This window comes from Cyphomyrmex costatus, unplaced genomic scaffold, assembly GCF_001594065.2.
Source record: "Cyphomyrmex costatus isolate MS0001 unplaced genomic scaffold, Ccosl1.0 scaffold5, whole genome shotgun sequence".
Taxonomy (NCBI): Eukaryota; Metazoa; Arthropoda; class Insecta; order Hymenoptera; family Formicidae; genus Cyphomyrmex; species Cyphomyrmex costatus.
Genome location: NW_017279267.1, coordinates 2,643,109 through 2,666,288, shown reverse-complemented (window position 1 = coordinate 2,666,288; position 23,180 = coordinate 2,643,109). Strand labels below are relative to the sequence as shown.

General features: G+C 33.3%; 1 protein-coding gene across 1 annotated transcript in view; it reads right to left on the bottom strand.

Moving 5' to 3' along the window:
• LOC108778487 (uncharacterized) overlaps positions 1 to 23,180 on the bottom strand; it is a 68,622-nt gene that overhangs the window by 16,935 nt on the left and 28,507 nt on the right. Inside the window, exon 2 of the mRNA XM_018545695.1 lies at positions 1,365 to 1,439. Within this exon, the coding sequence (XP_018401197.1) occupies positions 1,365 to 1,439 (75 nt within the window). The remainder of the gene's footprint in view (positions 1 to 1,364; positions 1,440 to 23,180) is intronic.

Below are 23,180 nucleotides of genomic sequence, written 5' to 3'. Positions count from 1 at the left end.
ATCATAACTAATTCATAAATAATGTTCAATAGATATAATTAAGTATAAAATTTAATATTTAATATTTTACTTTTATATGAAATTAAAATATTCGTAAGTTTTGTTAATTTTTATTACAATTTTATTATTGTATAGTTATTATAAATACATATCTAAGTTTCATTAATCTTAATAAGTATAGCAGTATAGAAGAGTTTAAATATTATCGAGACGGTTATTTTATGAGCGAAGATATTTTGAGACTGCAATATTTTACCCTCGCAGGATAAAAGCTTAGGTATATAGCGTGAAATGCATCAAAAAGACGATTTGCGTCAATTCGATGCACCACCGTAAATACGTTAGATCGGATGGAATTCAGCAATAAACCGCAAATATGGCGATTGAAACGAATTTGACATGGCACAAATTCGTCGAGTAAATGTCAGCCTTGATTTCCATTGATTCTTTTTATTAATCACAGTTCGATGCATTTTGATTCGCTAACGTTTACAAGAATAAATGAATGAACTGACTGTAAACTAAATAATATTGATGATGTAACGATAGTAGTAGTAGTAGAATTCCTCTTTCTCTGTCAATTGTTAACTAAAAGATATCGAGACTTGTGTTACTGCCGCACACTCGTAACGTTACCATCATGAACATGAGAAACGTTTTTCCTTTGTTCGCAAACATTTCTCTTCACATATTTGAAAGGAGTATTTCCTCCGTCAAGAAATGGAGAAAATATGGAAGTTCTTATCTATCTCAACAAAGTCTTTATGTCACATAATATTATTCTGTTTGTTATCTTCTGACATATTTCGCTCGTGCGCATTTACCATGTCAAAAGATAAAAATTGCCAAAAGAACCAATAACGATATCGAAAATGAGAATTGAAGGGTTCGATGTCACGAAGGGTTCAGCATAACAGATGACAGTATACTGTTAAATTCATAATCTCAAATTATACTCAATTTGAGTTATTTTTAATTTGAGTTATTTTAAATTCTATAGGTCGCTCTTACTCAATATGTCATTAATTTAACTAAACAATGAAATTGAATAATTTAACTCAAATATTAAATTTAATTCAAATTTAGTTTATTATTATTAAGTGCCTATGTTAATATGAACTTGTTGTTTACTTTGAAACTAACTACAGAAAAGGATTAATTTACATTTTGATACATTTTGATATGGAAGTTAAAAATAACAAAATATTATTTAATTCAAAAAGCTACCATTGCTCCTTTAAAAATATCTAACAGTGTACCTTTTCGATTCTTAAGAGCTTAAAAAATTAATCTAAATTAATTTCAATTCGATTGTATTATTGATTATTAATGTTTGCCATTTTGTATTAATAAATGAGACGCACCTTTAAAAAATATTCTTGTCCTTTGGAGCTCGTAAACGAACCACTTTGCGCCGCTGGATCCACCGACGATTGAAGCTGTAAAAATAAAATATGATAATATTAGAAAATATATTCAGATGTTGGCACTATCGTACTTTCTTACTCTAAAATTAAACTTCAAGCGGTTTAGACCTAACAACGAATGCAGCACTGAAGGAATACAAATTAGCATTCGCGAAAGTATCGGTTTCAGGAAAGGATGGGTATTTTTAAACTTAGTTGCAGTGTGACTCGTCCTAGAACCGTTCCGCATGCAATGTAATCGGTCACGTTCGCTCGCGTATTACACGAACGATGAGAGAGCTAGCTGGTATTTAATGTTGCGAACGCGTCGCGAATGCATTTCGGTGTAAAATCGGTAAAGAAGAAACCGAAGGGAAAGATGTCATTTTTGCAAGGCGCACGCCGAGACGCTTCTCGCGAGAAATTACCAGCGACGGCATTCTCGGCCGATGTGACGTATATCCAAGAACATACTCGACACGTCGCCCACAAATTTCCCACGAATGCGCCTGATGTATCGTGCATCCGGAATACCGAGGGGTGTGTGGCGAGATTCCCGGGGTGCGACATGGGAGAGCCACGTCTTTGCATCCGCGATCGGTGGTGAAAAACCGCGAGAGACGTGAGGGTAAACACAGCGCGAGACACGACGGCGCTCCTTTAACCTGCCTACGCGCGGATCTCCGATATAAAGAGAGGGAAAAATCCGGAGCGTTTCATCGTAATGGATCGCGAGACTCATCTATGTGAACATTGCCTCCTGCAGTATAAAACTGTAGAAGAAAAATTTATCTCCAATTTAAAAACCAAAAGAAATGTGTTACGGATAAAATAAACTTGTTATATTAAATTAATCAATGCATCCTATTTATAATGAGAGACCTTTAGAAAGAAAAGAATGTAAATTCTTTTAATAGAATGAGACTATTCTATTTTCGTAGAATGAGTCCTTAAAAATGTTGAAAATTTAGAAACGCTCTCGCGTTTTATATATATGATTTTCTAATTATTATATACAACACCTTCATGGAAATAACGTGCTAGTTCGATATACCTGTGCAACAAGTTTTCGTAAATTTTTAAAGGCTGCGAACACGCGAGATTATTACAGCGAAACGCTGCAACATGATGTCCTACCTGTGCAATACAGCAACGGCTACGTCACAAATCAATTGTAATGTTGGCTTTTATTATGAAATACAGGTCAATAAGTTCTCCCGAGGCAATTTCCTTCTGTATGCTTGCTCGTACGTATGTGAGCCATACGACCGCAATATTTATCCTACGCTGAACGTCACAGTTGCAGTTTCGGCGCTTTTTGTTTTCTTTTTATATCGTACACTTCGTCAAATGATCTAATATAGCACATATATATATGAGGTTGTCATTAATAGTATAATTAACTATATTAGTATATATATACGAAAACAACTATAAACAGTTGTTTAAAAAAAATGACTATACTATAAATTACAATTAAATTAGAGAGTTGTATTTTTTCCTCTTAATATAGCATATGTAATATATGTATATAGCAATACAATATATCATTTAAATTATTTAACTTTAGAGTGAAAACAAATTTTTTAAAAATCCTATTTAAGTATAATATACTCTGCGTTTTATTAAAATGAAATACACACACACACACTCACGCACAAAAGAGTATTTAAATAAAGTCTAAAATATTTGCAATATCTATAGGATATTTAGATTTCCTAACATCTCTCTCTTTGTTATTTTAATAGCAATTTCTCTTGTTAGCAATTTTATTTCTCGCCAGACATAATTCCTCTTTTACAATGTTGCAACTTTTCAGATGCACATTTTTATACACAGCTCCAATTTCATACTGGCTTATTCAACTTTTTATAAACTTTTTTCTAGTGATCATTTTAGTTTTTAATCCGTTCCATTGCGCGCGTGTATTTTCGTGATGTGTGAGTAAGTTCGCTTGCAATCCGCTTAGCGTTATCATGTGACAAAAGCGCCGGAAATATCGAGCGTAGCCCAGGCTTAATTTCGCGGCATTTTATCAAAATCGATTTATCCGTTGGGCTCGGGCCGATCTCGTTCGCGAATCTATGGATTGATTCGACGGCACGACCAACTTTCCGGAGAATTACGAATCTGGGTCAAATGGATCCATCGCGTAATAACTTTTGAGGTTGACATTGAGGCAGCGCGAAATTCCTCGAGGCTTTCATTCGCTTGAACGATATTACGAAAAATGAAATGCTTGCTTCTGTCATATAGACGGATCTCGTTCATAGACTATTGTTATCGTGTTGTGTAATTATTATCAATTTAATTTGAGCTTTACTTGCTAAATTATTTGATATTAGAAATAGAAAAAACGCAAATGTGTAGGATTAATTAAAAGTTGAAGCATTAAAAAGATACAATCCTCGCATTGTCAATTCTTTTTCATTTTACATTGTGAAAAGTTTATCAGAACTTTACAGTATTCGTATACCCCTCATACCTCTGCGTAAGCCATTTTAATTTTATATTTTTATAGAACATTCATTGCATAGAAGAAAATAGCAGGTCAATCAAATGTAATCCAGATGGCAATAAAAATTGCCAGGAGCAGGTGCGGGACTTACAATTTCTTTTCCAAGCACGCACGCTGCCCGATCGTTAGACTGGAGCTTTATTCGAAAGCACAACTCGCAAGCTCGGTTACTTACACAGAAAGTCCCCCGACCTCTTCCGCCATCGCCGCGTAACTTTGCCCATTTGCAACTTTCGTGTTGCGCCCCCTCCCCTCCCCCCGCGAACCGCCCTTCTCCGTAAAGAGGACTTCGTTTCCCCCCCGATTTCGTTTTCTTTCCGACGAAAATGGTTTTACGTTCTCACATAACAAATCCCGCAGACGGCGCGGCAGAGAAACCCCATTAATATTCCTTTTTTTCTCACTCGTAATTTCCGTTTCCGTGATCCCGAGGTGGACAAACGTTAGGATAGCGTCTCTGCTTTTCTGCAAAGTGCTATTTCATGAGACGTGAGGAAACAAGCTTATGAAGAAGGCACGATATAGAATAGCAAGATGTTCTTCTTAGGAGAGATTTAAAGTTTAGTTTTCTTCTAAATAGACAATGCATACACAGTCAGGTTAATTCTAAAATTGAAATAAATATATTTTTATTCTTCAAGAATAAAGGAGGTAATAATAATAATAATAATAATAATTGTAAACTATAATATTAAGTACTTTAACATTTGTGTGTGTGTGTGTGCAACTGTGTGTAAATCTCCAGATTAAAATTTAATTAAATCTAATATTTTATCAAGAAAAAGGATACACGATGAAGTGAATGAAGAAAGTTAATTGGAAAGTTCTGCTATTTATTGATATATTTAACCTTTAACCTACAGTCACCGTTCAATCTTTTTATTGCATAAATTTATTCCATGCATATCTTGATGCATACCTTATTTAATCTTCTTGAAGAACATTTATTCTGGAAGAAAAAAAAAAAAATCTGCTCTATTTCAAATAACAGTTTCAGAGTAATGCTATTCACGCAAGATCAAATCGACGATACAATAGAAACAATTAAACTTCCTGCTATAGCAGTTTCTCAATCGATTTTGGATTAAACGAGTATTATTGTTTTCCGAAGTACCATATATGTCCAAACATGTAACAAACAAATATTTGAATAAAAATTATAACTACGATGAAATTTCAATAAAATAAATGTTTTACAGCAAGGGCTTCCCGTAAAATTCATTAGCATTAATGGAATTGTTGTTTCGTATAATTGCAAGTGGTTATTAATTTGCTATGTATTCAGTGCATCATTCAATATGCAGTGAATACGTAAATCGTTCAATACGTGATAGTAAAGAGAATCGCGTCAGAATCCAATTATATTCTTCCCGTCTTTTTTTAATGATTGCTTTATGTAGAATGTATTACAGTATTATTATATTGTAGAATTTAACAAGGTATTAAAAATGCACATCGAATCATTTATATATAAGACCGAATATAAAGCGACGTATTCTTACATATATTTTAATTATATCGTAGTTATAATTGAATTCTGCCTTAAAAAAGTATTTATAATTTACTTCTTTGAAATGTATTCTCAAATATAATATATATGTATAATATTATATATATATACAGATTTTTATATTAATTACAAACATTTTTATATAGTTTTACATAACTAATCATTCACATTTCACATTTTTAGTATAAAATTTAATAAACTATAAATTTATTGTAAATGTTTTACTTTCGTGAATTTGCTAACTATTTAGAGCATATATTAATAAATATAAAAAAAAATTTTATCCTTGCTTTAATTACCTTCTCTCTTTAACTCGAAATCTTAATTTCTCTACCTAAAACTAGTTTTTTATAAACTTTATCAATTTAAAGCGGACAAAATAATTTTAACTAAAAAAATAAAGAGAAAAAGAAATTTTCTTTATATATTGGAAATAAAAATAAATCCCACAGCAACATAAAATGCAGGTCGTATCGGTTTTCTAATTTGGCGCAGCATCCAATCGTTCGTGAAGCTGACAATCGATATATACGTACAATTATTAATAAGAAATTACTATTTTGAGATACAGTTAATTATATTTGGAAAATTCTGATGTCTGCTGTTGAAGGAACGGCGCGTGTCGCCGACGCATTTTGCGATTTCATTCTGATAATCGACAGCCGATACGTCATCGAGGGATATCCGATATCAACCAATATTTCGCAAGGAAATAATGCAAGATCTATTAAAACGACGAAATGAACAACTACTGATTCGATTAGGAATACCGTGCCGTAAAGCACAGTATGATATGGATTATTAAATACAATAATATATACATATATATAATAATAATATATCCAACGATATATTTGCGAGGCTAAAATTATAATTTAATTATCTGAGAGTTAATGAGCTTTCTAATTTTCTCTGCCAGTGTACATTGAAAACAACAATTATTACCTATCCGACTGGTTAAGTTCCGTAAAATTGATTTGATCTCAAGCATGAAAACCGGTATAAACCAACGCTGAATTTAAAGCGCGAATAATTAACACTATGACGCATCGCTTTTAATGCTTATCAAAAATTTCTGCGGATTAAAATTCGAATTAATATTTAACAATAAGTTCGTCTATCGTTCGGAAAGATAATCTGGTAAGTATAAAGTATTTGTTTAACAAGGGCATAAATGAGGGCAATATTTTTCAATGAGAGAGAAAGAGAGACAGAGAAAGAGAGAAAAGAGAATTCAATAATCTCTCTCCTATAAAATATTTATTTGCGATAACTGTACATTTATACAACAGACAGTACAAATAATCATAAGGCTATTCATTAATTATATTATTGGGAAATTCCAATGTTTAAATTTATTCCTGCCAGCGAGCTATAAATAAAAATAAAATTAATGCTTTTCGCTTTAGTCTATTTCAGAGACATAATATATTTGAATGAGAAAATTATATTTAATGGAATTCTGACCTGTACAGTGAATTGAAAAGTGAATTAATATTTCGACAATAGAAGGACTGCCACAACTGAACACAATAGGAAACAGAAGGTCTTTTACTAAACTTCTCGACAGCCTCAAATGCATGCTTGAAGGAAAGAAATCATTGCTTCTCTTGCAAAAGTCGTGAACAATGTAATATTTTCATTGCCGTAGACATCTTTCTTAGAATCTGACATTTGTTTTATTCTACCTATTCTGGAATTTTAGAAAATACAACACATGAAGATAGAGACCAAATAAAATACCAAGGCGTTTTTTTCTCATGCCTCGTTTTGGAAAGCGATCGTATACGGAAAATGGTATACGAAAGCAATGCAGCGACCAAGTATGCAACTCTTTGGGAAATTGCCAAGTCAAGTATAATACTCGGAAAAAGTAGATTCGACAGACCGACGAAGACTAGTATGCGGAACATTCGATGAATTTATACGCAATATTCATTGATTGCTCTATTCGCAATATACTCTGCCTGTCTTCCGACAGTAATTTACGACTTCTCGATATAAAACCAAAATAAAAATAAAGCTGCTTTGTTCTCCTCTGAAATATTTTCAATATCACATAGAAAAAAATTCTGAATACAATGTTGTTACTCTTTAATCCATCGTAAAATAGAATCAATATATCAGGACGATCATATTTATTGTTAATATAGAAATATTTTATTCTTAAATAGAAAATTCTTAAATTTAGAATAAAATAATCTTAGACATCAATTTTATGCCAAATATTGGACATCAGCATCGTGCATTGTGATATCAATTACACTGAAATAAAATTTAATAAAATAGTTGTTTGAATAGCAAAGTAAATATACAAAGTAAATATATTTACCAAATGTAAACATATATTGTACTTATTTGATACAAAAACTATTAATTTAACTAATATCAATTCTTATTGGATCGCCAAATTTCAAACCGAACGAGACAATGCGGTCTAAGCTAAATCACGGGTGCTTCTAAATAATTATGTGTGAATTTATATTAATATTGCGTGTGAAAAAATTCACACACAATTATTTAGAAGCACTCGTGATCCAGCTTAGATCGCTATAGCATTGTCTCATTCGGTTATTAATTTAACTATTATTTTTTATTAAATAAATATTTATTTATAAGTAAAAAATGTTTACTTAATACTATTCAAAGAAATATGTATTAAAATTTAATATTTTTGTCAGTTTAAATGTTTATTTAAACATAAAAATACATAAACTGAAATTTATATTGTTATATTCTTGTGATATTCTTCGCAATATACCAAAAAAATTAAAAAAATAATATAAAAAGGGGAAAAAAAATTAATTAATTTTTAAGAATTCGGTTGCGATTGTTGAGGACTCTGTGAAGTCGAAACTTTTCCGTATATACCGATGTAATTATTAATAATAAATTTATATATATTTCTAACAACTAGTATAGCTCAATTAGTTTTTGTGACCTGGGAGATAGATTAAGTTTAATTTGAAATTTATTTGAGCGGATATCAATTTAATTTATATTGTTATTTATCTCAAGATAATCAAGGATCACATAATAAGTCAATCTTATTTAATTCGAAGGAGGAAAATTCTTCGAATAAGAATGATTTTTTAAATCTTAATATTATTTTATTTTTATATTGAATAATATACGATAAGATTTAAATACGTCAAGAATATTTTTTTGTCTTAATATCAAAAATCTTTTCTGAGAGAGAAAATAATTTCATGAATTTTATATATTCTAAACGAATCCATTCCGAGAGTTATTAAATGTGAATTGATAGCCTTTCCAGCCCTTCCACGTCAGAAACCATGACAAAAAGTAATAACAGCTACGAAGAACGAATATGAATTCCAATGTGCATTTTTAGCAAGGATCTTTGATCATGCGAAGATACTTGGAGAGGAATAAAATCGATTTTTTTCGTTGGTACAGCGAGGGAAATCGCTGACAAAGACGGGATCGGACAGTCCAAAAGGGGCCTCCCCCTTTATCTCTTCCTAGTTGCTTACGTTTGTGTCACGGCCGCAATGGCCACGAGGTCATTGACCGACCCTTCTGCGATTCCTACTATTACAGCAGGCAGGTACGAGAAGACATCAACGAGCCCTTACTTTCACTACATCTCGTGTTAAATTATAGTCAACGTTTATTTACTGTTTTCAATAACAACGAGAAAATTAAGAAGATTACAAGACTAATATAATTATATATTATTAGAAAAGTATACAAAATTTTGTCTCAAAGTAATATATGTGATATTTATTAGCATCAAAAGCATAATTTATTTATATAGATATAATATAATCTAATTATTTATTTTCTAAAAGATTTTTATAATTAATTAATTTTCCTTCGCTCTGCAAACTAAGGCTAAAATTTTACAGCAATTATTATAAAAGTAAATTACGAATTTTCTTGTATTGTCGCTGTAAGCGTTTAATATTATTGTAGCCGTGCTCGCATCGATAAAATCAAAAGGCTCGAACTATATTGCGCGTCGAGTTACACAAACAGATAAATCTTAATTCCGGGGAAATAGAACGGTAAAATACCACGCTGTTTTCCCGCGATCCCCTTGATCGGCATTTTTTCAAATCGACAAAATGAAACGCGCGGACGGGAACGTAAACCCCACGGCGCTTATTGCACGAACGTTTATTCCTCTCTCTATATCTCTCAGAGCCAATGTGTGTAAAAATGGACCGACCAGGCGCTGGATTATTCGCGTGGAATTCCGCGGTTGTATACGTCCGAAGCTTTGAGCTTTGAAATTCCTTTCTGCCGATACTGACAGCCAATTAGCGCGATGACGCGGGCGTGCGCGTGCGAGCGCTCTCCTTCTCTTCCTCGCTCTTATATCTGCATGCGAAATCGGAAGTAAAGAGGATTAAGCTCACCACACGCTCTTCTCCTTCCTGATTGCCAGGTTCAAAGTTCATGATTCTGTGTCAATGCGAGTACCGTAAAACAAGCTTAAATTGCACTGCCATAAAAGTAATAGCAAACGACACGTTTCAACACTGCATGAATATCAATTTATATTTGCTTAAAGTTTCCGAAAAAAAAGAAGATATTTTAGTTACGTAATAAATGTATATCTCGCGCAACTTTAAAACTTAACCGATAAAAATATTTGAAAAAATATTAGTACGTATAAAATCGAGTAAATAAATTCAAGTCTTTAATCGAAATTTCTCGATACTATATGATATTCATTATTGATAACTCATGAACGTGAGATCGCGAAGTTATGCGATGTAATGAAAAAAAAACTAGATCTCTTGATTTTTAAACATCATTTCACCAGAAAGAATTCAATTTTCAAAGGAAATCAAGAAATAACTAAAGAAAGAATGACGAAGAAAGACCAAATGCTTCAAAAAATATAAAGATTTTTGTTCAAAGACAAAAAATCATTCTAAAAATAAATAGGAGTTAAAGAAACAGTGCCTTTGTTGAAAGAAAAAGTACGAAAAGACAAAGTGTGAAAAATCTATATCGATATGTAAACCGTATTCCGATATGCACTGCCAGTATCCGAAAATCTGTAGTTTACGTTACATAGGTATGTATACTGTAGAGATTTTTCAGTATTGGCAGTGTATCTGAAACATGGCGTGAGATATTAGAATACGCCTATAGACTGCAGATATGAAATAATTAGCGTAAAAAAAAACTTGTGTTCTTGAAACTATTAAAGTTTATTGAACATTTAAAAATTCTGGATAATAAATATTTCTTTTATTTAAGAAAAGATCTCTCTCTTTCTCTCTCAAAAATACAAGAAATAAATAAAGCAATGTAATGGAAAACACACAACATTGTTTCATTAATAAGAGTTTGCGCTACCATTTGTCTTTAATATACTTTTTATTCTCTTACTAGAATATAGATATACATATAATTCTGAAATATATAGTTACCAATGTTATATCATTTTTCTAATAGCAAAATATCTTCCAATTTAATTTATAAGATATTGGAATGAGAAATTTACTTCTCACTGCTCTTTAAAACTTTAGGAAAAATGTTGAAATTTCAAACATAATTTTAAAAAATAAAGTGAAAGCAAAGCTCCTCCTTCAACATTTATATATAATATCATGTATATAAATAATTAAAAGATGTTCTATTAAAATATATATATAATAGTACAACATTCCATTACTAATGACTATTCACGTATTATATCATAGTATTTCAACAAGATAGAATTTCTATTGTATAATCAAAACAAATGACAGAGCAATCTTTTATTAATAAAAGAAGCAATGAGTATCATATTTCCCAAGAGTTTACATTATTTTATTCATCCTCTGTAAATATGTGTAAAATTTCAATATAAATACATAGTATAAAATTCAGACAAATAATAATAGATCTGAAACAAATGATGGAAAAAATATATAGTATTCCAAGTTTTCTTTTCTACATTTTTATACGTTACCAATAGTAATTCGTATGTATCCTCGCAATTATTCGTTCCTTCCTTTTTCATCGGCATTGACATAACTCACGAAAATCCTTGAAAAAAATCTTAACTTTATAAAATAAATTTCTAACATTGAAAAAATATACATGTATATTTTTAAAAAATGTAAGAATAAAAAATTATTCTCTTATTTCTTATTATTTATCTATTAATTAATAGCATTTTTCACCGGAAAAATTAATGTAACACTGGTGCACATTGAGTGCAATTGAATTCAAATTAATTTACATATTTTCAGTGTTAATAAATAATTTAACCATTTTAATTACATGTTGTTTGTTGTCATGATAATCTCGTAATGTTAAAAGAATTAAATTATTTATTCATACACTGAAAATATATAAATCAATTTGCACTCAATTGCATCAATATTGTACTTTCCTAATAGAAAATGCTATAAGTTATTGATTATATACAACTCGACAAGAAAATATGTTCGTTTATGGTTCGTTCGAGTTTTGCGCGTATTTCTTATACTGTAATCGCTGAAATAAAGATAAAAGTAAATAGAAGAAGAATAAAAAAGTAAACAGTTCGCCCGTAGAAAATATATCGATTTAAGATTTTGGAGTTAGATACCACAGAGAGTCAGGGAATCGTTTTACGATGTTGGTGTAATAAAAAGCATTTTAAGAACGTATATATACTTTGTCTAGTGCACACGTACGCGGATTCGTTTGGTTGACGTCCATGTCAAATATCAGTTGGGACGAGAGTAGAAGTGGCACTAACATAGATGATATTTTATTTCCAGAATGAGAATAGTCTACGGTTCGTCCAACTCGAATCTCAATAACGTACTATACGAGGTAGCCAGATCGATCGATTCTTTCGCCTGAAAAGTTAGTCTTTTATTCCGAAAGAATAACAGCGATCTCTCTCGATCTCGGCTTCTCTCCATGCGCCGAACGGCGCGCCTGTATTGGATAGTCGCGTCTTACAAAGTACTTGGCTCATCCGAGAAAAGAAAAATATTTTCCACCACATGCGCAGCCAACGTAATCTCACGTCAAGGTGATGTCGGAAAACTAAACACGTATTCCTCGTCTTCGTATATAATTTACTTTTTTTCATTTATTATTTATTACGCCTCTACCCTGCTGCCATAATATAGTTTCATACCTTTACATACAGCGGGACAATGACATACAAGTGCATTCCTAATTATTAATATATATATGCAAATGAATGTTAAAACCAAAAAGTAAATTTTAAACGTGCAATTAATTTCATGTATAATTAATTAATATTAACAGATATATAGGAATGAATAAATCAGGAATAATAAGAGACTATAAATTTAGACGCGTAGTTAAAATTGATATGAATTTATCCAATAATTTGTAACATGTTGTTTGCCTCTCTCTGGATGAAATTAATTTACATTTATATCTGTAAAATGATGGGAGTTTGATATATATTTTGTAATGTTCTAGATTTAGAAGGGGACATTCTGCTGTAAAACTTTCTGCCAAATGTTTTCCTTACATAATTTTCGCAGTTTGCAAATAATTTAACGGCTGAGAAAATTCAGTCGAGCGAGATACGAATTTGTTCACTGTTAAAAAGAAAGTTGAACGCATGACTTTGTGAAATTAAGACTTCCTTTTTCGACAAAAAAAAAAACAACTATCTCATATAAATAAAAACTTTTTTGTCTATTAATGTCAACTCTTCTATTAAATTCAGTTTGCTATATATAAATAGATATATTCGTGCCGGATTATGCTGAGAAATAAAGTTTCTTGCTGCATCCTTTTTAGTCTTGTCAAGTATCAACTGCTAACCTTCTCTCCTCACATCTTCTCTTCGTTCCATCGCCATTTCTCTCCGTCTGCGGTGCCTCACGTAAGATTAATCGGCGCTGCTTCTTATTGGTCGCTTCTGCTTATTCGTGACGAGCGGCAATTATTCTCTCTTCAACGTCTCACGACGAAGCTAGACCCGAGCCTCGCACATACGAGTTATCTATCGATTACTTGACTTCGAAGTACAGTGCGCGAAGTTTTGTTTTAAATGGTGGAATCATTATCTTCCGAAAAAAATATGCAAATGAAATCGTCCACTCGATTACTCATTTGCAAGGAATATTCCAATTTTTTATAAAGCTCATTTGCTTCTGTTCTCTATTCAGAGAATCAAAAGAAGATAGTAGGTAAAAATAGAAACTAAAGCTGTAATCGCTCATGTTTTTTCAATATAATTAATGGATCGTTGAATTCAATCAATAATTTTTTTTTAATATTTCATGAGAAATAAAATACTTCTATGTGAAGAATATTGCAAAAGATGTTCACTCTTACTTTTGAATAATAAGCAAATAATCAATTTTACTATTCCGAAAAAATATACATATTTTCAATTTTAGTCACCACGAAATCAATTTGACATCACACAATTAATGAAAAGTTAAGTTACACGCCAGCAAATATAGTCTCTAAATTTGCTTCTAAAAATACAGATGTCGGCTTTCAACTCGTAAGACTGAAGACGCCAATATTAAACAGAAACGCGACAAGATGCGATCGTTTGAAGCTTAACAGGGCAGAAGCAAGGGAAGTTTATCTTCGTTCCTGACTTGAAAGCAAACGTCGGCAGCGAGTAACTAGATCCGCTGAAGCGACGTGTTATCACTTCGCGCTTAGATTCGCTATCGTGCCAATTTGCACGTGAATACTTTCTCGCACGTTAGTCTCACGAATTATTCGCCGCTCTTTCCGTTAAAATTCCCTGAAATTCGCTTCTCGGATTTCCGGTTTTGTATGACTAATGTTACCTAAGAGATATACCAGAAAACGCGATGAAATTGAGCGCCATAAAGAAACCAAAAAAATTAAAGACAAACGAAAAAAGATTAAAGAATATAAATTATTAATGTCATACTATTTGTTTTTATCTTAACTCAACATTATTAAATACATTATTAATAACAGATATTCTCAGTAGAATGTTCATTTACACGGAAAGAACATTTTGCTAAAGTATCTGAGAAATTTTAACTAAATACAGACCTAAAAATAATTTTGTTAGACTATCAAAATAATTATATAGAACGCCCAATTAAGTTCGTTGCTAGAATATCCAACTTTTTGCAGCATTGATCATAAAGTTTAAGCGTTCTATATATAATTATTTTGATAATTCAAAAAAATTATTTTTAGATGTGTATCTGGTTACATTTTTAGGTGCTTCAGAATTAATCTTTCCATGTACAGACTGACCAAAAAGATTCATAATTCTATTTAAAAGTTAGAAAATCGCCACAATTGTGCTAGTAATCTCATTTAAAGAGAAAAACGATCGATATTTAAAAAATTTATCACTATAAAACACATTTATTTTGGGATACTGTATGTATCAAGTGAGGCGAATTGGGGTTGACACATTTTTTAGGGTGGCAAAATTCTCTTCGATATATCCCTTGTTGCTGCGTATGTATACGCGTGCGTCGGATATCTCAAGGCAACCAGATCACTTTACGCGGATGATACTGCGTTCCAAAAAGAAATAGACATCTAAAGTAAACGTTTCAATGATGGAGCATGTACCTACGTCAGAAATATAAAAAATACACAAAACTTTATAGTTGTTTATATTATTATTAATCTTACATGCTTTTATTAAATATATTGTGATCAAGATAATTATAGTAATATGTAATTATAGTTACAAATACCAAAACTTTTTCTCTCATGTCCGGTCACTGGGCCATTTACCTTACTGGAAAAGAAGCTTCAATCCATATGTGTGCGCAGCTTCAAGCGCCGCTTCATCACCTATATCCTTTCGGATAAAAAACTTCCCTCCGTTGCATTAGTATACTTAGGAAGCCGTGATACTTTTGCACGTGCACCATACCCCACGTTCCGTATTACGCGTAAATTTTCGCGTGACTGCGCACACGAATGGCCGCATCGTCCGCGGCAACTCTCGCGCCGGGGTGTTATCCGGCGTGCGAAAGCAAATACCCGCTTGCAGGGTGCAAAAGAGGTAGGGTGCCCAAGTACTCGGTAAAAAGGCACGTGTCGCTTATTTTCGCTTGCACCACGTTCACCCCGTTTCTAACCGCGTTATTTCGCATAATTTCGTAATATCGGGGAACTTAACGGAACGCGAAACGCACGTCGAAACCGACCAACGCTTTGCGCACAAAAATGTTTAACGGCCTTCCACACACGGAATGAAAATTGCCCGAAATCTGTTTCGTACACACGCGATCCGATAATTCTGTTCGGTTTTAATATCTGCAATATATTGGTCGCGTTCGAACACTTTATTTATTTAAATAATACGATAAAAATGTATATCGATAAATTTATACGCTGTAGGAAGAATGCATTAAAAGAAAATTAACAATTAAAAAGACTACAGTGGTTCAAACAAATTAGATTTAAAAAAAATTAATTTGTGGATTTTGTCTATTTTATTTTTGCGCGATCTAATATTATATACTATTTACTTTTAATGGAACAGAGCACACAAAAAGAACGATTTTGCTGAAGTATCTAAAAATGTAGTTAAGTACATCTCTCTGAAAATAATTTAATTTGTTGATTCAAAATAATGACCTAGAAATAATAATAGAAATAACAAACTAGGAATAAAAGTATGACGAACAATATGCTACAAAAAGTTTTGACATTTTAGTAACCAGCTTGAGTATTTTACATAATTATTTTCAAAGTCCAACAAAATTATTTTCAGACCTGTATCTAGCTGAATTTTTAAATGCTTCAGCAAAATCATCCTTTTCGTGTAAATTTAGCTAAATTTTTAGGTACTTCAGCAAAAACCGCGCTTTCCATGTATACACTGACACCCAATGTAGTTTAATTTTAATCTTCGTTCACACAATCAACTCTTTAGCTTTTTCTAGTTCTCAGAATTAGAAAAAAAATAAGAGATAAGAACCGAGATTAAAGTTAATCTATATTGGTAGAAACGGCCATGACAAAAATTTCTGATCGAAAAAAAGACGAATCAGAAGATTTTGACCATATAATCAAAACTCTAATTATCTCAACTAGAATTATAATAGACTTAACCAAATAATTTCGATTTTTCCATTTTCAACCAGAATTCCAATTAATGCAATCAGACTCTTTTCCCAGTGTAGAAAGTCACCTTCGCGCTGAATCTTCCCGACTGATGCAGAAAATGGCTAAACGTAATCGGTATTACCGCAGAAGGAAAACCACCTGTACGTTAGGGAATTGTTAAACTCCCCTTTTTTTGCTCCTTTTAACTTTCGACCTTTCAGCACCGCTACTAAACCCTCTTTTTGGGGGAAGCGAAAGCTAAAGAGTCGGTGGGGCGACTCGCCTATTTTCGAGGGAATAAGAACGGGGTTCTTAATCCTATAATACATGCGCCATGTGACGTCAGAACAAAGGCAAAGTGCGAAAAATAGCGGAGTTGAAACGACGCCTCATATACACTTTGTCGAGCCACACATTGTCATGTGTGGCTCGGGTACACATGTGTGCATAGGGTGTTATTTTATGAACGATTTTTATAAACGGAGATATGCGTTAATAGAATTATGTTTCTTCTATGTTGCAACAAAATGCCTCCAAGTTTTCAATTTTCTAAATTTTCAAAAATAATTTCACAGAATTTTCCCTCTTCACTCCGTAATTAAATTTCTTAAATAAATTTTGATATCCTCATGATACACGGAGGAGCGCTATCGTTTCCAAATCGCGCGCGCGCGCGCGCACGTTTCAAAGAATATATATTTCTTCAATGGTAATTCCTCCGACATTATCGTAGCGAGTTTACTTGCGTAAGGAAATTATTCCTTACATAAGTGCAGCGTGACTATTCAAGTCACCCGCTTGGGGAATCTACTTTCCCAAATTTATGCGATTCTCTTTCTCTTCTTCTCTTTCTCTTCATTTGGATCCTTTGCGTAGCAATTTGTCGAATAAGACTCTTCTGGGACTACACCAACTAACGTTGTTATAAGGAAACGTAGTACGCAGTGAAGCAGAAGTTTCCGAATAACACGTTTAGTCCCGAGAAAGCTCATTACCGGCCGCGATCGTCTAATCACGGAAAGAAGAGCGAGGTAGAAGAAAGTGCTACAGATTCTTCAGAATTAAACGTGAACAGTCTCGGAATCATTTGAAAGAGCAGGAAAACTTCCATCAAGGTCAATTCTCCTTATCAAGAAAGAGAGGAAAAAAGAATAGCAGCATATATAGGTATAGAGTTCACGAAGCAAACTTTATTACACTGCAAAAAAATATCTGGTTGAAAATAAACGAATCAGAAGATTCTGATTCGTATATATTTTCAACCAGAACGTCATTAATCCAATCAGATATTTATCTCAATGTGGATAATCTGAGAAATCTACACACATATTAAATGTATATATATTTTTTATTATATTTCTCTAAAATATTTCCCTACAAATACTGTTTTAGTGCAATCAAAATAATAACTTTTAAATCAAGTTTATATGTATGTCAAAATGCCATTATATATAATAATACAATACATATTATTGTAATTACTTCAAAGCTACAATTTCCCGTAAAATCGAAATAACATCCAAACTAAAATATTAAAATACAAAATTTAAATTAAAAAAAAAAAAATTAAATAGGATAATAAATATTGAAAAGATTTCTTTTCTACACAATTCTTGTCAAAATTGTGAATATCATGGAGTTACTGAACAGAAATCACAAGTGAGTCAACATATTTTCCTTCTTGCATTTCTTCTCTCCTTTTTGTCGCATTAATTCGGTCTGTCAAGGCGGTGTATCGTATGTATCACAACTTTCGCGTGTAACACGCAATAGGTCGCGAGCTTTAACTGCGCTTCGAAGCTATAAAAACTGCGATTTGCCGATCTTTTCTCTCTCTCTCTCTCCCTCTCTCTCTCTCTCTCTCTCTCTCTCTCTCTCTCTCTCTCTCTCTCTTTCTCTCTCTCTCTCTTTCTCTCCAACAACCTCTAGATTTGTTGCTTCAGATATTTTAACCGAGTCACGGATGGATTAAAATTAACGTTTAAAAACTTCTATCTCAAATTTTTTATAAACAATGACAAAACACGCGCATTATAAGTGATGTTTTCATCATTGAAGCTTACACGATTATACGAGCTATAACGCATACGCAGACGCCGAAGATTAAGTAAAAAACGAGCATAAATTGTCATTCAAATAATTACAAAAAACAACTTTCAAAAGCTGGAGCTAAAGTTAAAATAACTCCGAAGTTAATCTCTGTGTCGACACGTCAGCTGTTGCGTGGCAACAGGTGGTGCTTTGTGCAAATAAAAAAAAAATAATAAAAGCATAATCAGTTGCAACGTCCTTTCGCATGTTAAAATATAAATCTTTACTACAAAAGGGATTTTATGATAAAAGGTAAACAAAAATAAAGAACGATTTAAGTACTTATATATCCGACATTGCAAAATTATTATAAAACGTAGATATTTGCGAATACAAGGTTTTTATACTTGCGTAACTTTTATCGACAATTCTTTTGAAATTGCAGCCTCAGCTGCAACGTGGATCAACAATATTTATTTAATCCCTTTAAAGACTCTACCGCTTGTTGGAGCACTTATGTACAACGATCGCCGTTTTCACTTTGAGTCATCAAACGGTTGTTTTATTCATTTAAGTAAAACGTAAACAATGAAAAACCCAATTTCTATTCTCTCTCTTTTCTTACTTCTTGTTACAATCCAGCGCTGCAATTAGATAAGCGAAAAAATACATAAAAAATTTTTCTAATTTACGTCGTTTTTAATTTCCGTTATCACGAGATACCGTAAACCATAAACGAAAGTATTCGTCATCTTCGCGCGTTAGCGGCATTGAAATCCAACCACGTTGAAACTGTAACAATTCCGATCTCTATTTTCACACGACGTGGGCGAACGTCAAAGGATATTTCGCGTCTTCAATATACATCCCCTTTAAAAAGTATTCTAGATAGACCAAGACCGACGAAGAAAAGCGAGCGGCAAGGAACAGGGGAGAAAGAACCCACCCTTCGAATGCCGAATGTAGAAAGGGCGAAGAGACACATACGTATACCCGCACATACTCAATCTCTCTCTTTCTCTCTCTCTCTCTTGTTAAATATTACGTCGAAGAACCTTTTCCACCAGGGACTTTCGAGGACAAAACGAGTCGGTCGGGTGCGGTGTTACGCTATAATAGGGAATACCATTGTTTCCTTCTCAAAGGGAAGGTGAACATGGGATACGAAGATATAGGGAAGATATGGAATAAAAGAGAATCGGAATTATGATTAAATTTTCGATCACTCGCAGAATGGCAAATATTATCCGCGAGTCAAGATAAGACGCTTTACATTCGCGCTAAATGTGTCTGCGCGATAAGATATTCCAGTATGTATGTTCATGCTAAATACGACGACGCTTGATATTCATCTCGCGTTGACGTTGATACGATTCTCGTACAAGTTTATCAAATAAACGTCATTCAATTAGCTTTAATCGGACACACAAATTTGAAAAATATTCGATTTTCTTTAACACTCTTATAAGATCTCCGAAAACAAGCTTTTCAATAATGTGATAAGCTTACACATTTCAAAGTATATATATCTATTACATAATTTATTATTACAAATTTGTCGTTACAAATTTATTATTATAATATAAGGACCATGGCACACAAATAAACAGTAGGTAAGCGAATTGACCAATCACAGTATAGAACGTAAAACAATGCCGTAGCAAATATGTAAATCTGTTTACAGTTTATTTGTTTTTCTATTTTTCTACATTCTATTACTTTAAATAAAAATCAATCAATGGAAGTTGGTAGAAGATTTTTATATATATTACTTTTCATGATAGAGAGAGATATATAATCCAAGAAAATAAGTTGAAGCTCACATTATTCATATACAAAGTCCATAAATCTGCTTAAAACTAACTTCATAAAAGTATCGGGTATAATTAAAGAAGACATATTAACAGTACTTTATTTTACCCAAATTTAGAATTATTTCAAATTCATTATTACTATCATATTTGAAGTATTGTATAATAAAACAAAAGGGAAAAAGTCAGAAAATGTTCTCTCAAAAAGAGAAAAACGAACGGAAAATAATTCGACGAGAAGATATTAATTTTTCTCACATTGAATTTTCTTATTGCGCGGCCGCACACTCCAGCACACATATCCCGTTGTAGATTTAATTAAATCACGTAACGGCAGCTTTAAAACAAAGAAATCAAATTTCATTTCGAATATGGATTTCGTATGGAGAACATTACCGGTAAAAATCCTTTGTTGAATATCTGTGCCTAGTGTAATAATAACTGCACCTCGCGGTCCAATTAATCTCACTGTTTTTCAGCGGGAAGAACTGTTCGTATAACGTAAAGTACGATAACGATGATTAGGTATGCCGCAAATGGGCAGCTGTAACATAACAGACTTCAAAAAGTTGCCTCGCGGTCGGAAAAGTTGTTCGGCTGCAAGTTGGCGAATACCATCACGTCGTAAGAACGCAACGGTATCATTATTCTTATATACATTCAACTTTTATTATTTTTCCTTAATTTCACCACGACGCGACGTAAAGTTTTATCTAACGCTTCGTCACGGGATCATACTTGGTCGTAGAAATTCGCACTTGCTAATGTATTATTTTAATTTTAATAATTGTAAGGAAAAAGAGAGAAAGGCGATGTCAACGGTGAATATCGTATAGCGTATATATCTCGGACGTATCGCGTTTTTAGGTCAGATGAAAAACGCTCGAACCTTGACACGAATTCGTATACTCTGAAAACTCGCTTTTATTCCGCGGCGGGCAAGATAAAAGTCATATCGTATGAAACTTATCTTCATTGCGCGGTCGTTATGCAAGTTGCATATAAGTGCGCTCGACTTTACCAAGTATTAGTATTCCCGCTTAATTTTAGTAATATCTTTTTTTCTTTATATGTATATTCGCAGACTTCGCCCTTAAACAAAATTTTTTTTGGACTCATAACCCTCTCTTAAAACGGAAATAACACGCCATTAAGCTACTAACACCACTACTAAGCTAGGAGGAGAATAGGGATAATTAAAAGCCCGCACATAATTTGCGGACAGGGAGTTTGCAGTCGCGCGCACTTCGCACGCTGGAAAATTTGTTCCGCGGGACGTGCTCAATCGGGAATACGAGTTTTCAAGAACAATTCACAGAACGCGTACGTTTCAGTCCGAAACAGACGCGTGTTATACGCGCGCGCATGCAAATTTGCATGCGAGAGCAAGGGTGAGTGGAGAGGTTGCAAAGAGAAGGAGGGAGGGAGGGAGGGAGGGAGATGTAAAAGCGTCGTACCAATTATCGGGAGCATCACGCGCGCGCGCACGAGCGTACTTCGGGTTTGCACTCAGACGTAAAAGCTTACAATGCATATCGCCGTGTTACAGCACCGCCGGGCCGCTTTATCATGTAAATGAACCGTCAACCACGAAGAATGACGATAAATCCCAAAGACGAGTGATATAGAGCGTTATAAATGCTCGACGGTGCTAGCCGCGGCGTATTGTTGCGCTCGCGATTAATAAATAACGTAATTTTGCGATTTTCGTCGAGCGCTCCGTTCGTGTATTTGCGCAAGATATCGACATTTCGAAATTGAAATTAACAGCGCCGCCCCACAATCCGATTTTCGTGCGCGCATAAACAAACACATTTTATATCATAGACATACACAGTATTATCCTCGTTTTAACTGCAGGCTGCGGAGTGACATTAATTACGTTGCTTTTAAAACGACGATTTAATGTCGGATGTTTTAAAAAAGTGTAATGTAAAAAAATTAATATAAAGAGACGTGCGAAATGAAGTTGCCACCGGCGTGTGAAAATTTTATATACATCGTTATTTTAATGATAGCAGATTTTTAAAAATTATACTACGTATTTTTTTTTCAAGTGTTAACTTGTAAAAATTTAAAAAAATAAAATATTTTAATAAACTATATTAATTATAAATTAACAATGTTTTAATTATGAAAGATTGGAAGAGGTCTTGTCGGAAAACTAAAGGAAAGCGAAGAAAACTTTATTATTCATTTAATTTCAAGCGCACTTTACTCTAACGGAGTTTTAATTCCACGTTTACTTACCAAGGAATTTAATATCATAAATTACGAAGTCGTAATAAATAATGACCTCGCTCAAAATTCTTCCATAAGAATTTTCATCTTGAATTTAAATATCTAGTCTTCACATTTCATAGTATTGTAGCGTGAGTTTATCCTGTATAAATAACGCGATATCAATGAAAACACGAGACGGGGATGCAGTTGATAACAAGTTTACGATCGTCGTGCCGTTCTACGCTATTCCTTCGCGTAAAGCCAGGATTACGGAGGAGATATCGCACCATGTCGTACGTAATAACTAAATATCGTCTGCCAATTTTTTCCCGAGAAACCGACGAAATCGACTTGGCCGACGAATCGATACACGCGAGTAATGCAATTACTCACGCGATCTCTCTCGTCGTCGATTCAATTAAAATACACTTTAACCGTGGCGCGGCGATCCCGCGCACTTGCGTTATTTTTCCCTGGTGGGGGAGGGAAAAGCAGTTTTCCCAAGCACATCGGTTAAATCCCACTCACCGACGATGGTTTCCGGCACGAGGGAAACGGCAGGGTAAAAGAGGGAAAAGAGTATGAGGGTGAAAGCCAGCGGGAAAAAGGTCGGCCGTCAAAAGCCAGAGTTGCATCCCCTTTAAGCCTATGGAAGACTCTCT